This window comes from Rhinopithecus roxellana, chromosome 12 (genome assembly GCF_007565055.1).
Source record: "Rhinopithecus roxellana isolate Shanxi Qingling chromosome 12, ASM756505v1, whole genome shotgun sequence".
In the NCBI taxonomy this organism is placed as follows: Eukaryota; Metazoa; Chordata; class Mammalia; order Primates; family Cercopithecidae; genus Rhinopithecus; species Rhinopithecus roxellana.
Window position 1 is genome coordinate 121,811,652 of NC_044560.1, and position 17,556 is coordinate 121,829,207.

At 53.3% G+C, this 17,556-nt stretch overlaps 2 protein-coding genes across 6 annotated transcripts; one reads left to right on the forward strand and one right to left on the reverse strand.

The window, feature by feature from the left end:
- Window positions 1-4,007: 4,007 nt before the first annotated feature.
- HECTD3 (HECT domain E3 ubiquitin protein ligase 3) lies at window positions 4,008-13,076 on the reverse strand. Of its 2 annotated transcripts, XM_010383476.2 has the most exons (21): window positions 12,298-13,076; window positions 11,958-12,118; window positions 11,605-11,697; window positions 11,390-11,525; window positions 10,973-11,088; window positions 10,764-10,877; window positions 10,539-10,621; window positions 9,932-10,097; window positions 9,630-9,711; window positions 8,811-8,993; window positions 8,617-8,669; window positions 8,391-8,455; window positions 8,133-8,236; window positions 7,446-7,565; window positions 7,243-7,332; window positions 6,050-6,256; window positions 5,699-5,828; window positions 5,511-5,585; window positions 5,306-5,387; window positions 5,120-5,191; window positions 4,008-5,027 (listed from the first exon to the last, which is right to left on the reverse strand). In XM_010383476.2, the coding sequence occupies exons 1-21, from the start codon at window positions 12,841-12,843 to the stop codon at window positions 4,943-4,945; spliced, it is 2,763 nt and encodes a 920-aa protein (XP_010381778.2). In that variant the 5' UTR covers window positions 12,844-13,076; the 3' UTR covers window positions 4,008-4,942. The 2 variants fall into 2 exon arrangements, with proteins under 2 accessions (XP_010381778.2, XP_030798644.1); XM_030942784.1 differs by lacking the exons at window positions 11,958-12,118; window positions 12,298-13,076 and adding an exon at window positions 11,878-11,947.
- A 508-nt stretch (window positions 13,077-13,584) lies between these two features.
- Window positions 13,585-17,025, forward strand: UROD (uroporphyrinogen decarboxylase). 4 transcript variants are annotated; one of them, XM_030942786.1, is made up of 10 exons: window positions 13,585-13,732; window positions 14,351-14,463; window positions 14,580-14,659; window positions 14,736-14,798; window positions 15,017-15,233; window positions 15,356-15,517; window positions 15,891-16,028; window positions 16,189-16,289; window positions 16,385-16,451; window positions 16,789-17,025. In XM_030942786.1, exons 4-10 carry the CDS (start codon window positions 14,758-14,760, stop codon window positions 16,948-16,950), a joined length of 888 nt encoding a protein of 295 aa, XP_030798646.1. In that variant the 5' UTR covers window positions 13,585-13,732; window positions 14,351-14,463; window positions 14,580-14,659; window positions 14,736-14,757; the 3' UTR covers window positions 16,951-17,025. The 4 variants fall into 4 exon arrangements, with proteins under 4 accessions (XP_030798646.1, XP_010381776.1, XP_010381777.1 ...); XM_010383474.2 differs by having other exon boundaries at window positions 15,036-15,233; XM_030942785.1 differs by having other exon boundaries at window positions 13,664-13,732; window positions 14,308-14,463; window positions 15,036-15,233.
- Window positions 17,026-17,556: the final 531 nt, after the last annotated feature.

Genomic DNA, 17,556 nt, shown 5'->3' on the forward strand with positions numbered 1-17,556 from the left:
TACCATTTCCCAGCACACTGAACTGACAGAAAACATTTTTAAGTGTTAATGTTCAAGGGTGGTGAGATTTTAGGAAATCGACATTAGAGGGAATGAAAATCGATTCATTCTTTTTACAGGGCAGTTTTGCAGTTTGATGATTTTAAGAAGTTATTCTAGGCTGGGCGTGGTGGCTCACGCCGGTAATCCCAGCACTTTGGGAGGCCGAGGTGGGTGGATCACAAGGTCAGGAGATCAAGACCATCCTGGCTAACACAGTGAAACCCCATCTCTACTAAAAATACAAAAAAATTAGCTGGGTGGCGGGCGCCTGTAGTCCCAGCTACTTGGAAGGCTGAGTCAGGAGAATGGTGTGAACCCAAGAGGCAGAGCTTGCAGTGAGCCAAGATCATGCCACTGCACTCCAGCCTGGGAGACAGAGGGAGACTCCGTCACAAAAAAAAAAAAAAAAAAAAAAAAGAAGTTATTCTAAGGAAATAAATAGATATTGCAACGGTATATGCATGAGGATGTTTATTGCAACATCTGTAGTTTCTGGTGTTGAAAATTTGTGAACTATCTTAATGTCCATCTGTAGAGGTTTTAAAATAAATACAAATTATGAAAGCTCCTTATAACGTAATACAATTGCCACCTATAAAAATAATGGTCATGGCCGGGCGCGGTGGCTCAAGCCTGTAATCCCAGCACTTTGGGAGGCCGAGACGGGCGGATCACGAGGTCAGGAGATCGAGACCATCCTGGCTAACATGGTGAAACCCCCGTCTCTACTAAAAAATACAAAAAACTAGCCGGGCGACGTGGCGGGCGCCTGTAGTCCCAGCTACTCGGGAGGCTGAGGCAGGAGAATGGCATAAACCTGGGAGGCGGAGCTTGCAGTGAGCTGAGATCCGGCCACTGCACTCCAGCCCGGGCGACAGAGCGAAACTCCGTCTCAAAAAAAAAAAAAAAAAAAAAAAAAAAAATAATAATAATAATGGTCAGCCAGGCACACTGGCTCACGCCTGTAATCCCAGCACTTTGGGAGGCTGAGGCAAGCACATCACATGAGGTCAGGAGTTCGAGACCAGCCTGGCCAACATGGTGAAACCCCACCTCTACTAAAAATACAAAATTTAGCTGGGCGTGGTGGCGGGCGCCTGTAATCCCAGCTACTCGGGAGGCTGGGGCAGGAGAATTATTTGAACCCGGGAGGCGGAGGTTGCAGTGAGCCGAGATTGCACCACTGCACTCCAGCCTGGGTGACAATGAGACTCTATATAAATAATAATAATAATGGTTAAAATGAGTGCCCCCTTGTCCCAGTCGTCATCATTTCCTGCTTTGATTAATCCCTGCCACCTGTCTCCTTCCACCAAGGCAAATATAGTTATGTCACTTTCTTGCTTAACGCCCTCAGGGCTGCTCACTATAAAATCCTAAAATTGGCCTTATAAGGCTGGAGTCTCATTTCTCTCCTCTCTTTACACTCCAGCAACACAGTACTCAACAGGCTTCTCAGTTGACCTTTGTGTTCAGTTACGTGCCTTAGGAATTTCACATTTCATTGAGCTGCATTGGTTAGAACGATCCTGTTTTGTCCCCTAACGATTTTCACTTCTTTGTAGCTTTTACAAAAATGTTAAGTGTTGTTTATGGAACTCTTTGTTTATATGTGTCGCTCCCATTAGAGTTTAAATCCCATGAGGGTAAAAATTATCACTGCTTTAGCCACTGTTTTATCCATTCACCTAGTGTAGTGCCTGACCTAGGTGCTTGATGCACATTAGTTTATTGAATGAATGAATGAATGGTTAAATGAAATGCAGGCTATGAAATATACAGTGTGAGTAAAAGAGGGACTAAAGACTTCATGTGACCACACCAGGCACAGAAACTGGCTACTTCTTGTAGGTGCATGTGGCCTGGGCCCTTTCCTGAAGGGAGAGAAGGAAGAGGTGCACCTCTGACCTGGGAAAAGCAGAGCTGGGTGGAAGTGGTGGCCTTGGGGGTTTCCATGCCTTCTGCTCCCTGGGAGGGAAGGGGGTTCACCACCCAAGGTGCAGGGGGCCAGGGGAGGAGGTGGCAGCCGGGAGACTGAGCTATTAAGTTCCGTGTTTTGGGACAGGCTTCAGGGTGTACATGGTGCAGGCAGAGATCAACCTCTTGCACACTAAGTTTCCCAACTAGGGCAGCGTCAGGGCGCGCCCTAGAGGACAGGAATGGGAAGAGTTGCCAGGGCGAGACTCCGCGCAAGCCACTTCTCTGGGCAATCAGCCACCACAAGGTCTCACATTGTACCTGGACTCTGATATGACTGGGACCCTGGGGCTGTACTTGAGGGTGTGACTGGCCACTGTGGGGGTGTAGAGGGGCTGTTCTTACACAGGGTTCTCCCAGATATTCCTTTTTTTTTTTTTTTTTGAGATGGAGTCTCACTCTGTCGCCCAGGCTGGAGTGCGGTGGCACGATCTCCGCTCACTGCAAGCTCTGCATCCCGGGTTCACGCCATTCTCCTGCCTCAGCCTTCCGAGTAGCTGGGACTACAGGCGCCCGCCACCACACCCGGCTGATTTTTTTTGTATTTTTAGTAGAGACGGGGTTTCACCGTGTTAGCCAGGATGGTCTCGATCTCCTGACCTCGTGATCCGCCCACCTCGGCCTCCCAAAGTGCTGGGATTACAGGCATGAGCCACAGCGTCCGACCTTTTTTTTTTTTTTTTTTTTTTTTGATACAGGGTCTCACTCTGTTGCCCAGGCTGGAGTGCAGGGGCACAATTGGCTCACTGCAACCTCCACCTCCCGGGCTCAAGCGATCCTCCCACCTCAGTCTCCCAAGTAACTGGCACCACAGACACGCACCAAGCCCTGCTCATTTTTGTATTTTTAATATAGACAGGGTTTCACCATGTTGGCCAGGCTGGTCTCCAACTCCTGGGCTCAAGTGATCTGCCCACCTCAGCCTCCCAAAGTGCTGGAATTCCAGGTGTGAGTCACCATGTCTGGCCCCAGGTACTTGTTCTTGAAGACTACTCAGGCCTATAATCCTAGCACTCTGGGAGGCTGAGGTGGGAGGAATACCTGATGCCAGGAGTTCAGGAACAACCTGCTTGGCCGGGCGCGGTGGCTCACGCCTGTAATCCCAGCACTTTGGGAGGCCGAGACGGGAGGATCATGAGGTCAGGAGATCGAGACCATCCTGTCTAACACGGTGAAACCCCATCTCTACCAAAAATACATTAAAAAAAAAAAAAAAGTAGCCGGGCGCGGTGGCGGGCGCCTGTAGTCCCAGCTACGCAGGAGGCTGAGGCAGGAGAATGGTGTGAACCCGGGAATTGGAGCTTGCAGTGAGTGGAGATTGCGCCACTGCACTCCTGGGCGACAGAGCAAGACTCCGTCTCAAAAAAAAAAAAAAAAAAGAACAACCTGCTCAACATAGGGAGACCCCCATCTCTGCAAAAAATGACCCAGAAGCGGTGGCATACCTGTGGTCCCAGCTATTCAGGAGGCTGAGGTGGGAGGATCACTGGAGCCCAGGAGGCCCAGGCTGGAGTGAGCCGTGATTCCACCATTGCACACGAGCCTAGGCAACAGAGACCCAAACAAACAAAAAACAAAAAGACTGCACGGGGTTGGGGGCAGGGTAATAAAGATGCTACTGCCTCCACTTCTGTCAACAACCCTGACCTGGCTGGTCTGTCAGCCCTCCCAAGTCTCTGTCTTCTATGATGTCAAATTCTTCTGCTCGCTTGGTTCCAGAAGTGGACTCCCTTCCTCCAAATCACCATATCCGTGCCAGAAAATGCCAGCCCAGCCTGTTTTGCTTGTTTTCTCTTTTCTGGGCAGTGGGGCCCTTACGTCCCACACCCCTGCTCAGCCCCAGATGTGTAACTGTGCAACGTTTGTCACTGAGAAGCCTCTACTTGCACTTCACATTCATCTTCTTGGCTCCGAGCACGGCACTAAAGTTGATTTCTCTTTGTGATCCCTGTGCCTAAGCCCAGGGCCCAATAAACACATTCTGAAGGAATGAATTCATCCATTTATTCAACTTTCCGGTATGCAAGAACTTCTTTTCATGGAGTGTCACGGAGGCCCTGAGGGAGGAATGGTCAACTGGGGCAGAGGTGTGCATAGCTCCAGGAATAGGTTTTAAGGTCTAGGCTTTAGAGTTGGGGAAAGGGGAGCTATTACAGATTTCAAAAAGGTCATAACTGGCCTTCACCTGTGCAAAACCTTGGGGGTGAAAGGGCAGACAGGGAGTCAGGCTGGAGGTGATGCAGAAGTGAGGAACATGGGGAGGTCGTGGTAGTAAAGAGTTCACATTGAGTGGATGTGGGTGGTGGGAAGGTGGTGGCACTTTCTGTGTTGAGACTGGGTTGGAAGAAGAACAGAGCTCACATCTCTGGTGTGGAGGGAGAGGAGGAAAAGAGCAGGATGCGAGGGCAGGTGCTCAGCTACTGCTTCCTTCTTGGAGCAGGTGACCAAGGAGTTTGGCTATCACTCCCTGCCCATCCCAGGCTTCTTGCTTGGGGAGGGGCCTCCACCAACCTCCAATGTTTTATGTTTTGAGTCATGGCTGAAGAAAGCCAGAGAGAAAATAGGAGAAAAAAGGTGGAGCTGAAAATGGAGGCAAAGTCCATGAGTTGGGGACCTACATGGCCCCCTTCAAGTAGCTCAGGCCTGGCAGCTTGTGCTGGGCTTGTGGAAGATTCCCTCTTAAGAGGTGAAATACCTCAGGAAGCAAGCCCCAGCAGGGGTAGGGCTTGTGGGTCTGCGGGGCTGGGCCACTAGTGTTCACCTGACCACGCCAGCTGCCCCCACTCCAACTGCACACAGGAGCGGGGCACACGCGGTTTTGCTGAGCACGTCAGCCAAACCAGGGCAGGGAAGGTGTCTTTGCCCTGGGCAAGGCCAAGAGGGACACATGCAGTCCTGATGGTCCTGCAGCCTGCGGCACACCTCACTCCTCCCAAGGGCTCATGTCGGTGTCGATGGCCACACAGTTGTAGGCTGCATAGCGGAGCTTCTCCTCGCATACCTTAGCACTGTGGGAATGGGGACTTGGTCAGATCCATCCATCACTACCGGAGTGATGGGGCTCCCCTGGGCCCCAACTTGAGCCTAGGAAAAAACCCACCTGGCATAGTGTGGCAGGAAGAGGGTGCTGGAGCAGGTGGAAGACTCGGGCAGCGCGTCTGTGGTCTCGTAGCTGGGGGCATTGAAGGACCATAGGTCAGGAAGATGTGTTGGGGCACCTGTACGTGTGTGGGGAGGGAGGAGAGCAAACGGCCATGGCACCTTCGGGCCTCCCTCCAGCACTCACCCCAGCTTGTCTGGGTAGATGTAGATCCGTGCTGGCAGGCGGCTGCGGCCTGTGACAAAGCGTAGGAAGCGACTCCGGTCCTCTGGAGGGAGAAGGAAATCAGTGCCCGTGTGGATGGTGAGGGAGGGTCTGCAACTTCTACCCTGCCTCTGCATCCCAGCAACAGAGTCCAAACCCAGGTGTCACCCTGCCCTCCTCCACTGACCGTTGGTGAAGTTGTTCAGTGCCTCCCAGAAATACTGCACCCGCGAGTCAGATGGCTCGAAGTCCTCAAACCGGGCTGGTGGAGACAGGGCCAGCATTCATTCTTGGGTCTCATCTTGCCCAGTCCTTGAGCCCCAACCCATGTGCTGTGCTGTGCTGCCCTGCCCTGCCTTGCCTTGGGGAACTCACTGAGCTTGCGCAGAGCATCCACAGTGACCTCTGGATCCCCACACACTTTCTTCTCCAACTCTTGCCAGGTCAGCAAGTCCAGCACAGCCTGTGGCACCACCTTCAGCAGACCTGCCTGCATAGCTGCCACCTGGAGGGTGGGTAAAAGGCTTGGCTGGGGAAGAAGGCACACCTCCTGCCTTACACTGGGGGGCATCACTGTAGCCTCTGAGCAGCAGAAAGGTGTCACCGAGGAATGGTGGGGGCCAGAGTTCTTGGAGTATTGGTGGCCTACAGGCTGCACTCTGGGTCCCAGGAGCTGGGGCTCAGGAGGGGCCAAAGCTCTCTGTTCTACTGGCCTCTGGGTATTACCTGCTCCTTGCTCTCCTCTAGCCGTGCCTTCTGGACCAGCTGGATGAAACGAGAACGGTCCCCATATCCCACGATGATGCCTGCGCCCCCAGGGATCAGCTCCACCATCTGCTGGTCACTCAGTACAGTGGTGAATGTTAGTTCCTTCCCAAACTTGAACTCAAACGTCTCCTTGTCCATTCCTTCCATCACTTCCAGGAGCTTCACCTAGGGATTGCAGAGAGGCAGGGAAGTAACCTTTTCACTGTGGAGACAGTCCCTGTCTTTCCACAAATGCTCACAGGGAAGCAGAGACAGCCAGGCAAGGCAGTCACCATGCAGGCAGCAGGGAATGAGAGTGTCAGTACAAGAGCTGTAAAAGCATCAAGACAACACCTAACCAGCCTCGGAGGCCCGAGAAGGCATCCTGTGGGAAACGGCGTCTCAGCTGAGACCCAAATAATGGCTGGGCTATAAGGGAAGTTAGGAGAGAGAACATCTTGGAGAAAGCTGGAAAGAGCAAAAGGCCTAAGGAAACTATTTGGCTGGAGCCTGAATGTGAATCAAGTGGCTGGAGATACAGGGTTCACGTAAGGCCTTTATAGATTCTGCATTCTATCCTAAGCCCAGGGCCGAGCCACCAATGAGTTTAAATAAGGAAAGTGAAATGAATTACTCTGGCTGCATGGAGACCAAATGGGTAAGAACGGAGACAGGGACACCAGCTTTTTAGTAAGTGATTAGCTCAGGAGGAAAGGTGTCCTCAACCAGGCAGGGAGATAGTAGTGAGATAGGAAAAGCAGACAGATTACAGAGACAGACTTAAGAATGTGGGGGTGAGGGAGAAGAAGGGGTGAAGGATGGCCCTGTGGGCTTTGGGATGGGGAGGAGTGGGACATGGTGTCCTTTTGAGGCAGGAGCTCTAGAGGGGAGCAGTCTTGGGAGAAGATAAAGAATGCATTGAGCCTGAGATGCGACCTTGGGGCAAATGTTGAGGGTGCAGATACATATATGGCCCCAGGCTTAGGAGAGGCTGGGGCTAGAGGTCAGGATTTTAGGGGTCACAAGTCTACAGACAGTAGTTGAAGCCATGGGAGTGGATGGATTGGAGAGGGATCTTGTGTGTGGTGAAAGAACATGGTACAGAACAGCCTTACGGAGGACCAACTTTTAGGGGCTGGGCAGAGGAACCATTGGTTCCAGGTCCTACTCACCAGCACAGAGTCCACAGCTGGGAAGTCCTTGCTCCAGCTCACCTCCTCGCCAGAAAGCTGCTTCCACACAAAACCAGGCAGGGCCAGGACCTGTGTGACAAATACTCCCCACTGTCTTCTCACCCTGAGCTGCCCAGATTTGGCTGGCCTTTCCTTCCAGGGGCCAGGGCTGATCAGATGGGGGTGTGGATAAGGCTACTCACCAGGAACTCCTTACCCCGAAGGGCAGCCCCCATCAGCTGTCCAATCCATTCATACTTGGCAAAGTCTCGGCAAGAGGGGTTGGGCACATACATGTCCCGGGCCTCACCAGTGCCATTGCCCTGCTCCAGAGACAGAGCTGTCAGTGTGGCATGAGATATACCCTACTTTCCTGGCCTGAAGACTTCCCTGAACATTTTCCACTGGGAACATTTTCCACTAAATGATCCTTTCAGATGTACAGTGGCTCCTCCTCTCCCTGTCTGCCCAGATGTTGCCCTGAGTAACTCAGTTCCTTCTCTGCCCCATTTCTATTTATTTATTTATTTTTTTTTTTGAGACAGAGTCTCACTATGTCACCCAGGCTGGAGTGCAGTGGTACGATCTCGGCTCACTGTAACCTCCACGTCCCAGGTTCAAGCGAGTCACCTGCCTTAGCCTCCCAGGTAGGTGGAACTACAGGCACGTACCACCATGCCCAGCTAATTTTTTTTGTATTTTTAGTAGAGATGGGGTTTCACTACATTGGCCAGGCTGATCTTGAACTCCTGACCTCATGATCTGCCCGCCTTGGCCTCCCAAAGTGCTAGGATTACAGGTGTGAGCCACCACGCCTGGCCCCCTCCTCTGCCCCCTTTCTAGCTCCATCTGGCACCTGGGAGGTTTGCAGAGATGGAAACGGAGATTACCTGGTTGGCTGTGCGTACAAAGAAGGGCAGAGGCACGGGGGTATCCGCTGAGCTAGGGCACAGCTCTTCTGACATATCTGCCAGGCTGTCCCGGAAACCACCACCTGAAATGACAGATGTCCTCAGCTGGGCACTCAAGAGCCCAGCTCCCATAATGGGGTAATGAATAAGCCCCCATCATCATTAGCTTCTGAAAAGCCTCTACCACTTTAACAGGACAGCAGGAAGGATCCTTGAGATCCTCCCTCAGGGCCTCACCTTGGTCAATGATGCCTTCTGCAATGAATTTACACTCCCACCACTGGTCATAGCGCATGGGCCACCTGCAAAAAACGTGGGCAGATTTGTCATCGTGCGGGGCCAGGTGCAGCACAATTCATCAGCCCAGAGAGCACCTGGGAAAAGCAGTCATGGCGAGGGGTGCCTCGAGGAGTTGTGTGTGCACACAGGTGTCCCAAGTAAGTCCCTCACTCTCACGCCATACCTGTAGTCCAGAGGCTTTTCGTATTTGTCAGAGGGCTTGAGGCCTTCATATACCTGGGGGCAAGGAGGAAAGGAGTCACAGGAAAGCAAGACCTGGCCCCATACTCGCCCCAAGGACTTGTTCAGGTCCCTCTTGGCCTAGTCCCCTTGGCCCTTGACTGATCCTATCTCAGTCTGACCCTAGGTGGTGCAGACCTGGGTGAAGACTGCATTCTTGCAGGCAGGGTCTCGAGAGGGGCAGGCACGGTGTTCCATGGCAAGGCGGCGGTTGATGTACAGCCGTGGCATGAAGCTGGGCTTGCTGCTCTCCGAGTCACGCAGGCACTGAGCCACCAGGCCAGGCCGCTGGCGGGACAGCAGTAGGAACTGCTTCACTTGCTAGTGAGGAGAAGTGGCCAGAGCAGGAATGAGTGAGCAGTCAGCCTCTGTCCAGGCCCTGGAACTTTCCTCTCTGCCTGTATCCAATTCCACCATTTTAGTCCAAGTCTAGTCCATTCCTGTCCTTGTCTCCAGTCCCTTCCTTAGTTCAGCCACCAGGGAGAGCTTTCTAAAACAAAAAAATTCTACTACTGTCATTACCTTGCTTACCTTTCCAATAGCTCCACTACCCTGGGACAAAGTCCTTGCTTCACAGCCTGGCCCACAGGGCCCTCTGCAACCAGGACCTGCCTCCTGCCTACATCCTCCCACTCTCATCCCTCTGTCATACTCACACCTACCTGCACACTTTTCTCAAGTCATCTTGAGCTGCTGTTAACTCCCGGTATGCACCTTTCACGCAACCTGCCCTGCCTGTGCTGTCAATAGCCCTTGGGTATTCCACACACTCATCTGGGCAACAGCCTCCCAAACATTAAATTTGGATCATCTGTTCTGGCTTTCTTCCTGTGTTCCCAGACCCAGCAAAGGTCTTGCCCTAGAGAAGGTTTCAGGGACTCTGCTAAGGCATGAACAACTACATAAGCAGAAAGGGGGAACGCACTGCCGAGACCAGCACTGGGTGGGATGGCTCACCTTAATCTCACTGAAGGTGCCCAGTGTGTGGTCCCAGGCAGGTACCAGGTGGTGCAAGACACTATCGAGGATCTTGATGAATCTGGCATGGGTAGGTAAAGATTGACTGCAGCTAAAGAGTTTGGCATACATTTAAGACCCCCAACTCCCCAACATACAGGGACAGGAGAAGGCAGGACCTGGGGGCTTCTCTGACCCTTGAACAGCTTATACTATGAAACCTTGGGAACCTCCTCCATGCAGACACACAAGGCTCAATGTTGGGGGAAGGGAAGAGCCCACAGGTCCAGGACCATAGCCACCTCTGCAGGAGGACAGCTCTGCGGTATAGTACTTCAGGGTCGGTGCCTTCCAGGCGTGGATATCGCACCAGACTAGTCGGCTGGAACAGGTCTGCATTCAACCCTAGTTCCCGCTGTCTAGAGGACTTGATCTTGACCCCTCGGAGACGAACATCAATCCCATCATCTGGGGAAAGGGGTCAGAGTGAGGTCATTTACGGCACCTGCTGGCTCCTCGGCCCTCAGACCTGGGAATGGCTCCTTGAACGCTCAGCCTTTTGTCACCCTTAACCCTAGAAACTTGGGACCTTCGGGATCACCTTCTGTCACCTGACTCTGATATATCTATTCCTGCTGATTCCTCTGTCTTCCACTATAATGCTGGCATGCCTGAGGGTCCCAACTCAGTTCCTTTTCCAGGTGAGCCCAACCACCTGTATGGCTTTAAGGCAGGCCTATACCTGGCACGTCCCAGCTGGTTCAGGCCCCAAAGCTCCAAATCCTGGAGTTAGTTCAGCATCACCTTCACCCCAACTCCAAGCCTATCCTCTTCTCTCCAGACTCACTGTCTGTTTGCCCCCATCTCCACATCAGGCTCTCTTTCCCTCCTTATAGCTTTAAGCCTCACCTCGGCACTCCACGATGCGGATCTCGATGATCGGGAGGTGGATGGTCATGTCCTCCAGGACACAGACATCCCCAATCAGGGTCCTGAGGAGATGAGTGTGAGGCACTTCAGATACCTCCTGCCTCAGGCCTTCAGAGACTGCTGGAGTCTCACTCAAACTTAGGCTTCTAAGCTGGGCTAGGCTTGGAACACACCCTACTTCCCTCCCCAGGCCAGTGTGCTCACTCGTCAATGCTCACGTCACTCAGCTTCTTCAGGTTGTCCCCTTCGCCCCCATAGACCACCACCCGCTTTGGCATAAAGTTGTCATCTGTGGTATCCACTGTGAGTAGCAGCTTCCTGAAAGGTTGGAGTGTGAACATGAGTCTTGGTGAACCCACAGGGACGTGGCTCACCCATCCAAGTAAGTAGGCTCCTGCCCAGAGCCTACTTACTTGATAATGGTGCCCTTCTTCATGGTAAGCCGTACCCAGTGCTGGCACTGGGACCCATCGCTCTCCCAGTAGGTATCAGCATTGCTGTCTGTCAGGCAGGATACATTGAACTCCTCCTGGGGAGGGGCAGAGAGGTGGAGTCAGCAGTTACCCTCCCTCCCTGAGCTGGGTTTGTGCTCTGGACCAGGAGCAACAGAGAGAAAGCAGAGTGAAGCTGGGCTAACGGGCAACTGGTATGGGATAGGGGCCGCTGGGTATGTAGGGGTTCCTACAGACTTCCAAGATGGGGAGCTGAACTGAGTATGGCCCGTGGGGACCCTGTTTTGGTCCTGGCCTGGAGGTGGGGGTTCTTTCTGGATCTAGCCTTGAGGAGTGTGACTATATCTTGCCTGGGGTGGGAGGAGCCCCAGCACCCACCGTGTAGGAGGAAACGTCTATGCTCTCCACATACTGCTTCACGCTACCCAGGTTCTCATCCTCCTTGCCCAGGTGGTCATACAAGAAGTGGATCAGGTCCTCGTCGCATTCGTAGGTCCATGTCGGGGGTACATAGCTAAGCAACCCCAAGCCCCTAATTAGACTGGGCCCAGACGCGGAGCTCCTTCCTCCCCACCCCATTCCAGCTCACTCACAGTAGCCTTTGTACAGCTTCTGCGTATGCCTCTGCCGGCTGAGGTCTCGATCCCAGGCGATGTGAGTATGTCAGGTCCACCACCTGTTCCCACCTGTGGGCACAGAGTAGGGAGTGGGAAAGGGAGACATCAGCGGGCAGCAGGACACTACCTCCATGCCGTGTAGCCTTCTCCTGGGCTCTATCTCCTCGTCTCCAGACGCCCCACCCAGCCCCCTTCATGTCCCGCCCCTTCCTGTTCTTAACCTTGCCTCCGCTCCAGTATCCCACCCACCCCAGGATGTGGCTGAAGTGTTCCCAAGCCCTCCTGGCCTGGCCTTCGGACAGCAAGCCCCGCTCCTTCAAGTGCAGGACCTGAGCACCGGCCGATAATCCACGCCAAAGAGCTGCTGCTGCCGCTGGAGATGGTTGGGAGTGTCGATGGGTACCAGGCGGGCTCCGCCCTCTGCCGGGCGGCACACCAGCAGCCAGCCTTCCTGCAGCCCGCAGTCGCCCAGGTGCTCTGCCAGCTGCTCCTGCCGGGACGCGCCGGATGGGGACAGCCGTCAGGGAACTGCCCAGCCGCCTGTCCTACCCAGCCCAGGGCAAAGGGCACCGAACGCAATGCCAACTCCATACGGGGGGAGAAGGGAAACAGCCAGAGGTTTCTCTGGCCCCGGGGGTCTTTTACGGTCCTGGGCAGGGGAGAGCTCACCTTTGTCAGCTTCACCCAGAGCCCGTGGCCGTTGCACAGCTCCTCGCCCGTGGTGCGCACGCAGGCGCCGCGCCGGAGCTCGATGCTGTCGCGGGCGGCGCGGAGGGGCCCGGAGCCGGTACCGGGGGCTGGGCCTGCGGCGCCCACACGCAACCCCAAGCCCTCTGCCTCCCACACGGGCAGGAGCACGCGCGACGGCCCCGCCGGGTCCTTGTAAAGCTTGTAGAGCACCTCTCGCGGCACGAAAGCCAGCGCTGCCGGCAGCGGCCGCCCAGCGCGGAGGCTCCGCGCTGCCTCCGCCAAGAAGCGCACGCGGCCCAGCAGCTGCCGCGGGGACTCCAGCACCGCGCCCGGGCCAGGACCCGCCATGGCTAAGTGGCGGAGGTGAGCGCCTACGGGCGACCGTACCCGGGGAACAGCTGGCGCGACCGCGGACGGAGCTTCCCACCACGCCCTGCCCCGCCTTTGGCCAGCCTTCGCCGTATGTTCTGGACTAAGCGCCCCCACACTCACCGTATTGCACTGTGTACTCCTACACTCAACCATATTACCTACCTCTGTGCCACCCTAACCCAGCCGACCAAACCCAAGATTGGTGATTTCTACCTGATCAATCTCCTTCTCTCCATTTCCTTGCTACTACCATTTTATCTCTACTGCTACTACCGTCATTCAAGTAACCATTCTATCTAGCCTGGATCATTGCCAGCAGTCATTTTTCTGGTTCTTCGGCCTGCTCTTTTTCCTCCCACTCCCAACGAATCTGCTAGACTCCCTATCCTATAGGTGGTGTGACTAAAATGTTTGAGACAATGGCCCCTTTCCCTGCCACTGACAGGAGTCTTGAGTCATTCGGGTTCTGTTTGTCACTCTTAATACCAAGGACACTTTAATGTGATTACTGATTTCTGTTTTCCCAGTCTTATAGCTCCTTAAAGACCAGGGCTGTCTTGAGCAGAGCTAACCTCTGCACCTACTATAGGTCCAGGGTCTTAGTAGGTAATATAAGTATATGATGATTTCAGTTTCCTGTACAGCCTGGTTCCATCATCCTCAGTATGCCTGGCTGGATAAGACTATTAGAATCATGAGTGGGACTTGAGCCAAGCCTCCGGATACCCAGACCGTCAGATGAGAACAAATTCCTCATGTCACCGTAAGATATAGTTACAGCGGAGTTCTCTTTTGAGCGTTTGGTGTTGCGTCGCTACAGCGGACTTTACGGTGAAAAAAGATAGGGGTCCTACGGGCAGCAGCCAGGGCAGCCCTGGAGCTGTCGCGGGAGTCTGATCATGTGATCTTCAACATGGCGACGCCCTTGGGTCCCTACAGAAAGGGGCGGAGCCTGGACTAGGAGGGCAGGCTCACGTTCAGGTTAAATTGCGGATTGAGCTCCCAGTTACAGACAGCTGACCATGGAAGCGAACGGGTTGGGGTGAGTTCTCCAGAGCACGCGGTGTGGCTAGTTGAGCTTCTAATTTGAGTCTTCCAACTCAGGACTCCCTGTACTCCCCTTTCCCCACCTTGGAGATCTCCCAACCTGGACTGCGTTAGCTGGGATCCTGAATCCTAAAACCATGGATTTTTGAGATGTTCATCCCAGGGGCCTTAATTCAAGGGATGCCTCAGGATTTCCAACCAGGATCTCTATTCTGGGACCATCAACTCTCATCCCTCTTTATCCCCCAGCCTGGGGATCTCTCAGCCTCTGAACCAGCCCAGTGACATTCCCATTTCTGAGACTCACTAGTCCGAAGACCCCCAAACTATCCTTACTGGGCCTTCATTCCCTCCCCCTAGTCCCTCTAGTTGCTTCGAGCTTGGGAGAGTAGGGACTAAGTGGAGGGAAGAGGCCCCAGGGCGGGCCCTTTTAGAGTTTGTGCACCGCCTGATAGGCAGAGAGGAGGCGGAACGGGCGGAAAGCCAGGGTTTGGGAGCTGGCCTGGAGGAGGTAGATAGCGGTCCTGGACTGAATCAGCCTTATGAACCCGCACTTTACTCAACCTCCAGCCTAGCATACTGACACCTACCCCTACCCCCACCTGATCGCCAGACCTCAGGGTTTTCCGGAGCTGAAGAATGACACATTCCTGCGAGCAGCCTGGGGAGAGGAAACAGACTACACTCCCGTTTGGTGCATGCGCCAGGCCGGCCGTTACTTACCAGGTAAGAGTCAGGGCCTGGAAATCTAGATAAAACTCCGGAAAGCGAAAAGTTTTCAAGGGGCTGGGGAGGGCTCTGGAGGGCCTCAAGGCTGAGCCCCGTCTTCCCTCTGTATGCAGAGTTTAGGGAAACCCGGGCTGCCCAGGACTTTTTCAGCACGTGTCGCTCTCCTGAGGCCTGCTGTGAACTGACTCTGCAGGTGAGGGGTGCATAAAAGAGGGAAAGATTTATGCCTTCAGTCTGCCACCTAGCAACCTGCCTCCTGTTTCCTACAGCCACTGCGTCGCTTCCCTCTGGATGCTGCCATCATTTTCTCCGACATCCTTGTTGTACCCCAGGTACTCACTCAAGTCTGATCCTGGAATATAATCCAAGGACCCCTTGAAAATCCTTCTATCAGTCCAGTCAAGGTTTACAATAAGCACTTATCCTAACTGGACCGAAGGAAAAACTAAGGTTGAAAGAGATGGAGTTTGGCAGTTTTATTCTCCTTTTCCTTCCTTCTGGAATGAGCTGAACAGAACCTTTCCTCCTGGATTCCATTTTGGGAACCCAGATGTTTTCTCCCCCTCCAGGCACTGGGCATGGAGGTGACCATGGTACCTGGCAAAGGACCCAGCTTCCCAGAGCCACTAAGAGAAGAACAGGACCTAGAACGCCTACGGGATCCAGCAGTGGTAGCCTCTGAGCTAGGCTATGTGTTCCAAGCCATCACCCTTACCCGACAACGACTGGCTGGACGTGTGCCGCTGATTGGCTTTGCTGGTGCCCCAGTAATGTGGGACAGGGCAGGGACTGGCGGCGTGGGAAAATTACTCTGGCAGGTCTGGGGTAGACAGAGGAAGGGTCAGTCTGGCTTCTGTACGTGTGACACCATCTTTCTATCCTTCTGTAGTGGACCCTGATGACATACATGGTTGAGGGTGGTGGCTCAAGCACCATGGCTCAGGCCAAGCGCTGGCTCTATCAGAGACCTCAGGCTAGTCACCAGCTGCTTCGCATCCTCACTGATGCTCTGGTCCCATATCTGGTAGGACAAGTGGCAGCTGGTGCCCAGGTGAGTCCTGAGAGAGAGAGAAATAGGCTGAGATTTGGTCTGTAAGGACGAGAAGCAAGTGTCCTAAACCTGAGAGGGCAGGGGTCTTAATGCCAGAGATGAAAGAACCTTGGCCTCCAGTGATCTAGCTGAGCAGCCAAGCCCATCCTGACACTGGCAGTGGGGCTTAATGCTCTGAGTATTCAGAGACCAAAGCTAGTGCTGGGATCTGGAGAAAGTAAAGCTTTTTTTTTTTTTTTTTTTTTTTTTTACTGGATTTATAGGGTCAGGCAGTATCAGGGATTGAAGTCATTTGGGGAAAATTGAGGTGGATTTTGTATGTGGGGGGAGCTTCCTCTTTGTTACATATTTCTCTTCACCATACCCTAACTAGGCATTGCAGCTGTTTGAGTCCCATGCAGGGCATCTCGGCCCACAGCTCTTCAACAAGTTTGCACTGCCCTACATCCGTGATGTGGCCAAGCGAGTGAAGGCCAGGTTGCGGGAGGCAGGCCTGGCACCAGTGCCCATGGTGAGGATTGGGATGGGTTGAGTGAAGGTGGGCCTGTGGAGCTTTCAGGCTAAGTCCTGCATGGACTGGAGTGACCACTGGAGGGCAGCAGAAGTACAGTCAAGAAAGATTAGTGGTTGTAGCAAGGCCCTCTGTAGCCTAAGATCTGCTTTTTTTCCAGATCATCTTTGCTAAGGATGGGCATTTTGCCCTGGAGGAGCTGTCCCAAGCTGGCTATGAGGTGGTTGGGCTTGACTGGACAGTGGCCCCAAAGAAAGCCCGGTAAGCTACGGAAGGGTGAGGCCTTGAGGTTGAGGTGGGGGTGTGGTGCTGCCATGTATGCAGTTACCAGAACGTGGTGCTGGCTTTGCTTCCAGGGAGTGTGTGGGGAAGACGGTGACATTGCAGGGGAACCTGGACCCCTGTGCCCTGTATGCATCTGAGGTAACAGACAGGGCCCCTCTGTGTATCTGTTACTGTGCACTCCTGTGGCTGTGGTTGTATTATTCTGTGTGCACTTTTAAAAAAATGTCTGTCTGTCCTCTTCTACTCTGTATGTACAACATAAGCCCTAGGAAGACCAGACTTTTTGTTGCTGTTGTTCATTTGTATTTATGCTTCATGCCTGGGTCCAGACTAGGGACCTGATAAATTTTATTGAATGACTGAATGAGTTAACACTGAGTAGAAGCATACCTACATATGCGTTTGTCACTAGTATACATAGGGAGGACAGACGCTTGCTGGTCCTCCTGTAGCCAGTGCCCTGTTGGTCCCCCAGGAGGAGATTGGGCAGCTGGTGAAGCAGATGCTGGATGACTTTGGGCCACAGCGCTACATTGCCAACCTGGGCCATGGGCTTTATCCTGACATGGACCCAGAACATGTGGGTGCCTTTGTGGATGCTGTGCATAAACACTCACGTCTGCTTCGACAGAACTGAGTGTACACCTTTACCCTCAAGTACCACTAACAGATGATTGATCGTTTCCAGGACAATAAAAGTTTCAGAGTTGAACTGTTGTGTAGTTTTGTTTGTGAAAGATGTGTGCCCGTATCCTCAGTTCTTCTTAGCCTCTGCTCCTTCCCTGGGAACCCTCTCTATATCCTCTTCACAAGTCATGGGGGTTAAGTATCACTGAATATGTACCAGAGCACTTAAGGATTCTCACTCCCATCTTACTCTCAGATACTTAAGTCCCAGAACTACATGGGGTAGGGTAGAGCTTTCCTAGCAGTTCAGGTTGTGACATTTGTAGAAAAATGGGTGGGGTCCTCACAGCATACAAAGGCCAAATTGATAGGGCTTTATGTCAGGGGAGGAAGGGAAGTATACATTAAAAAGGGGCACAGAAGGGATTAGAATACTTCAGAGAGGCATGGGGAAGAAGATGGAGTCTAGGTGAGCAAGGAGAAGCTGAGGGACCCTCAGCTTTGACACCAAAATACAGGGAGGACATCAAAGCTCAGAGCTAGGTTGCTTAGGATTGGAGCTTTAGATAAGTCCATCATCAAGGCAAGAAGTCCTCTGAAACCAAAAGACCCTCTG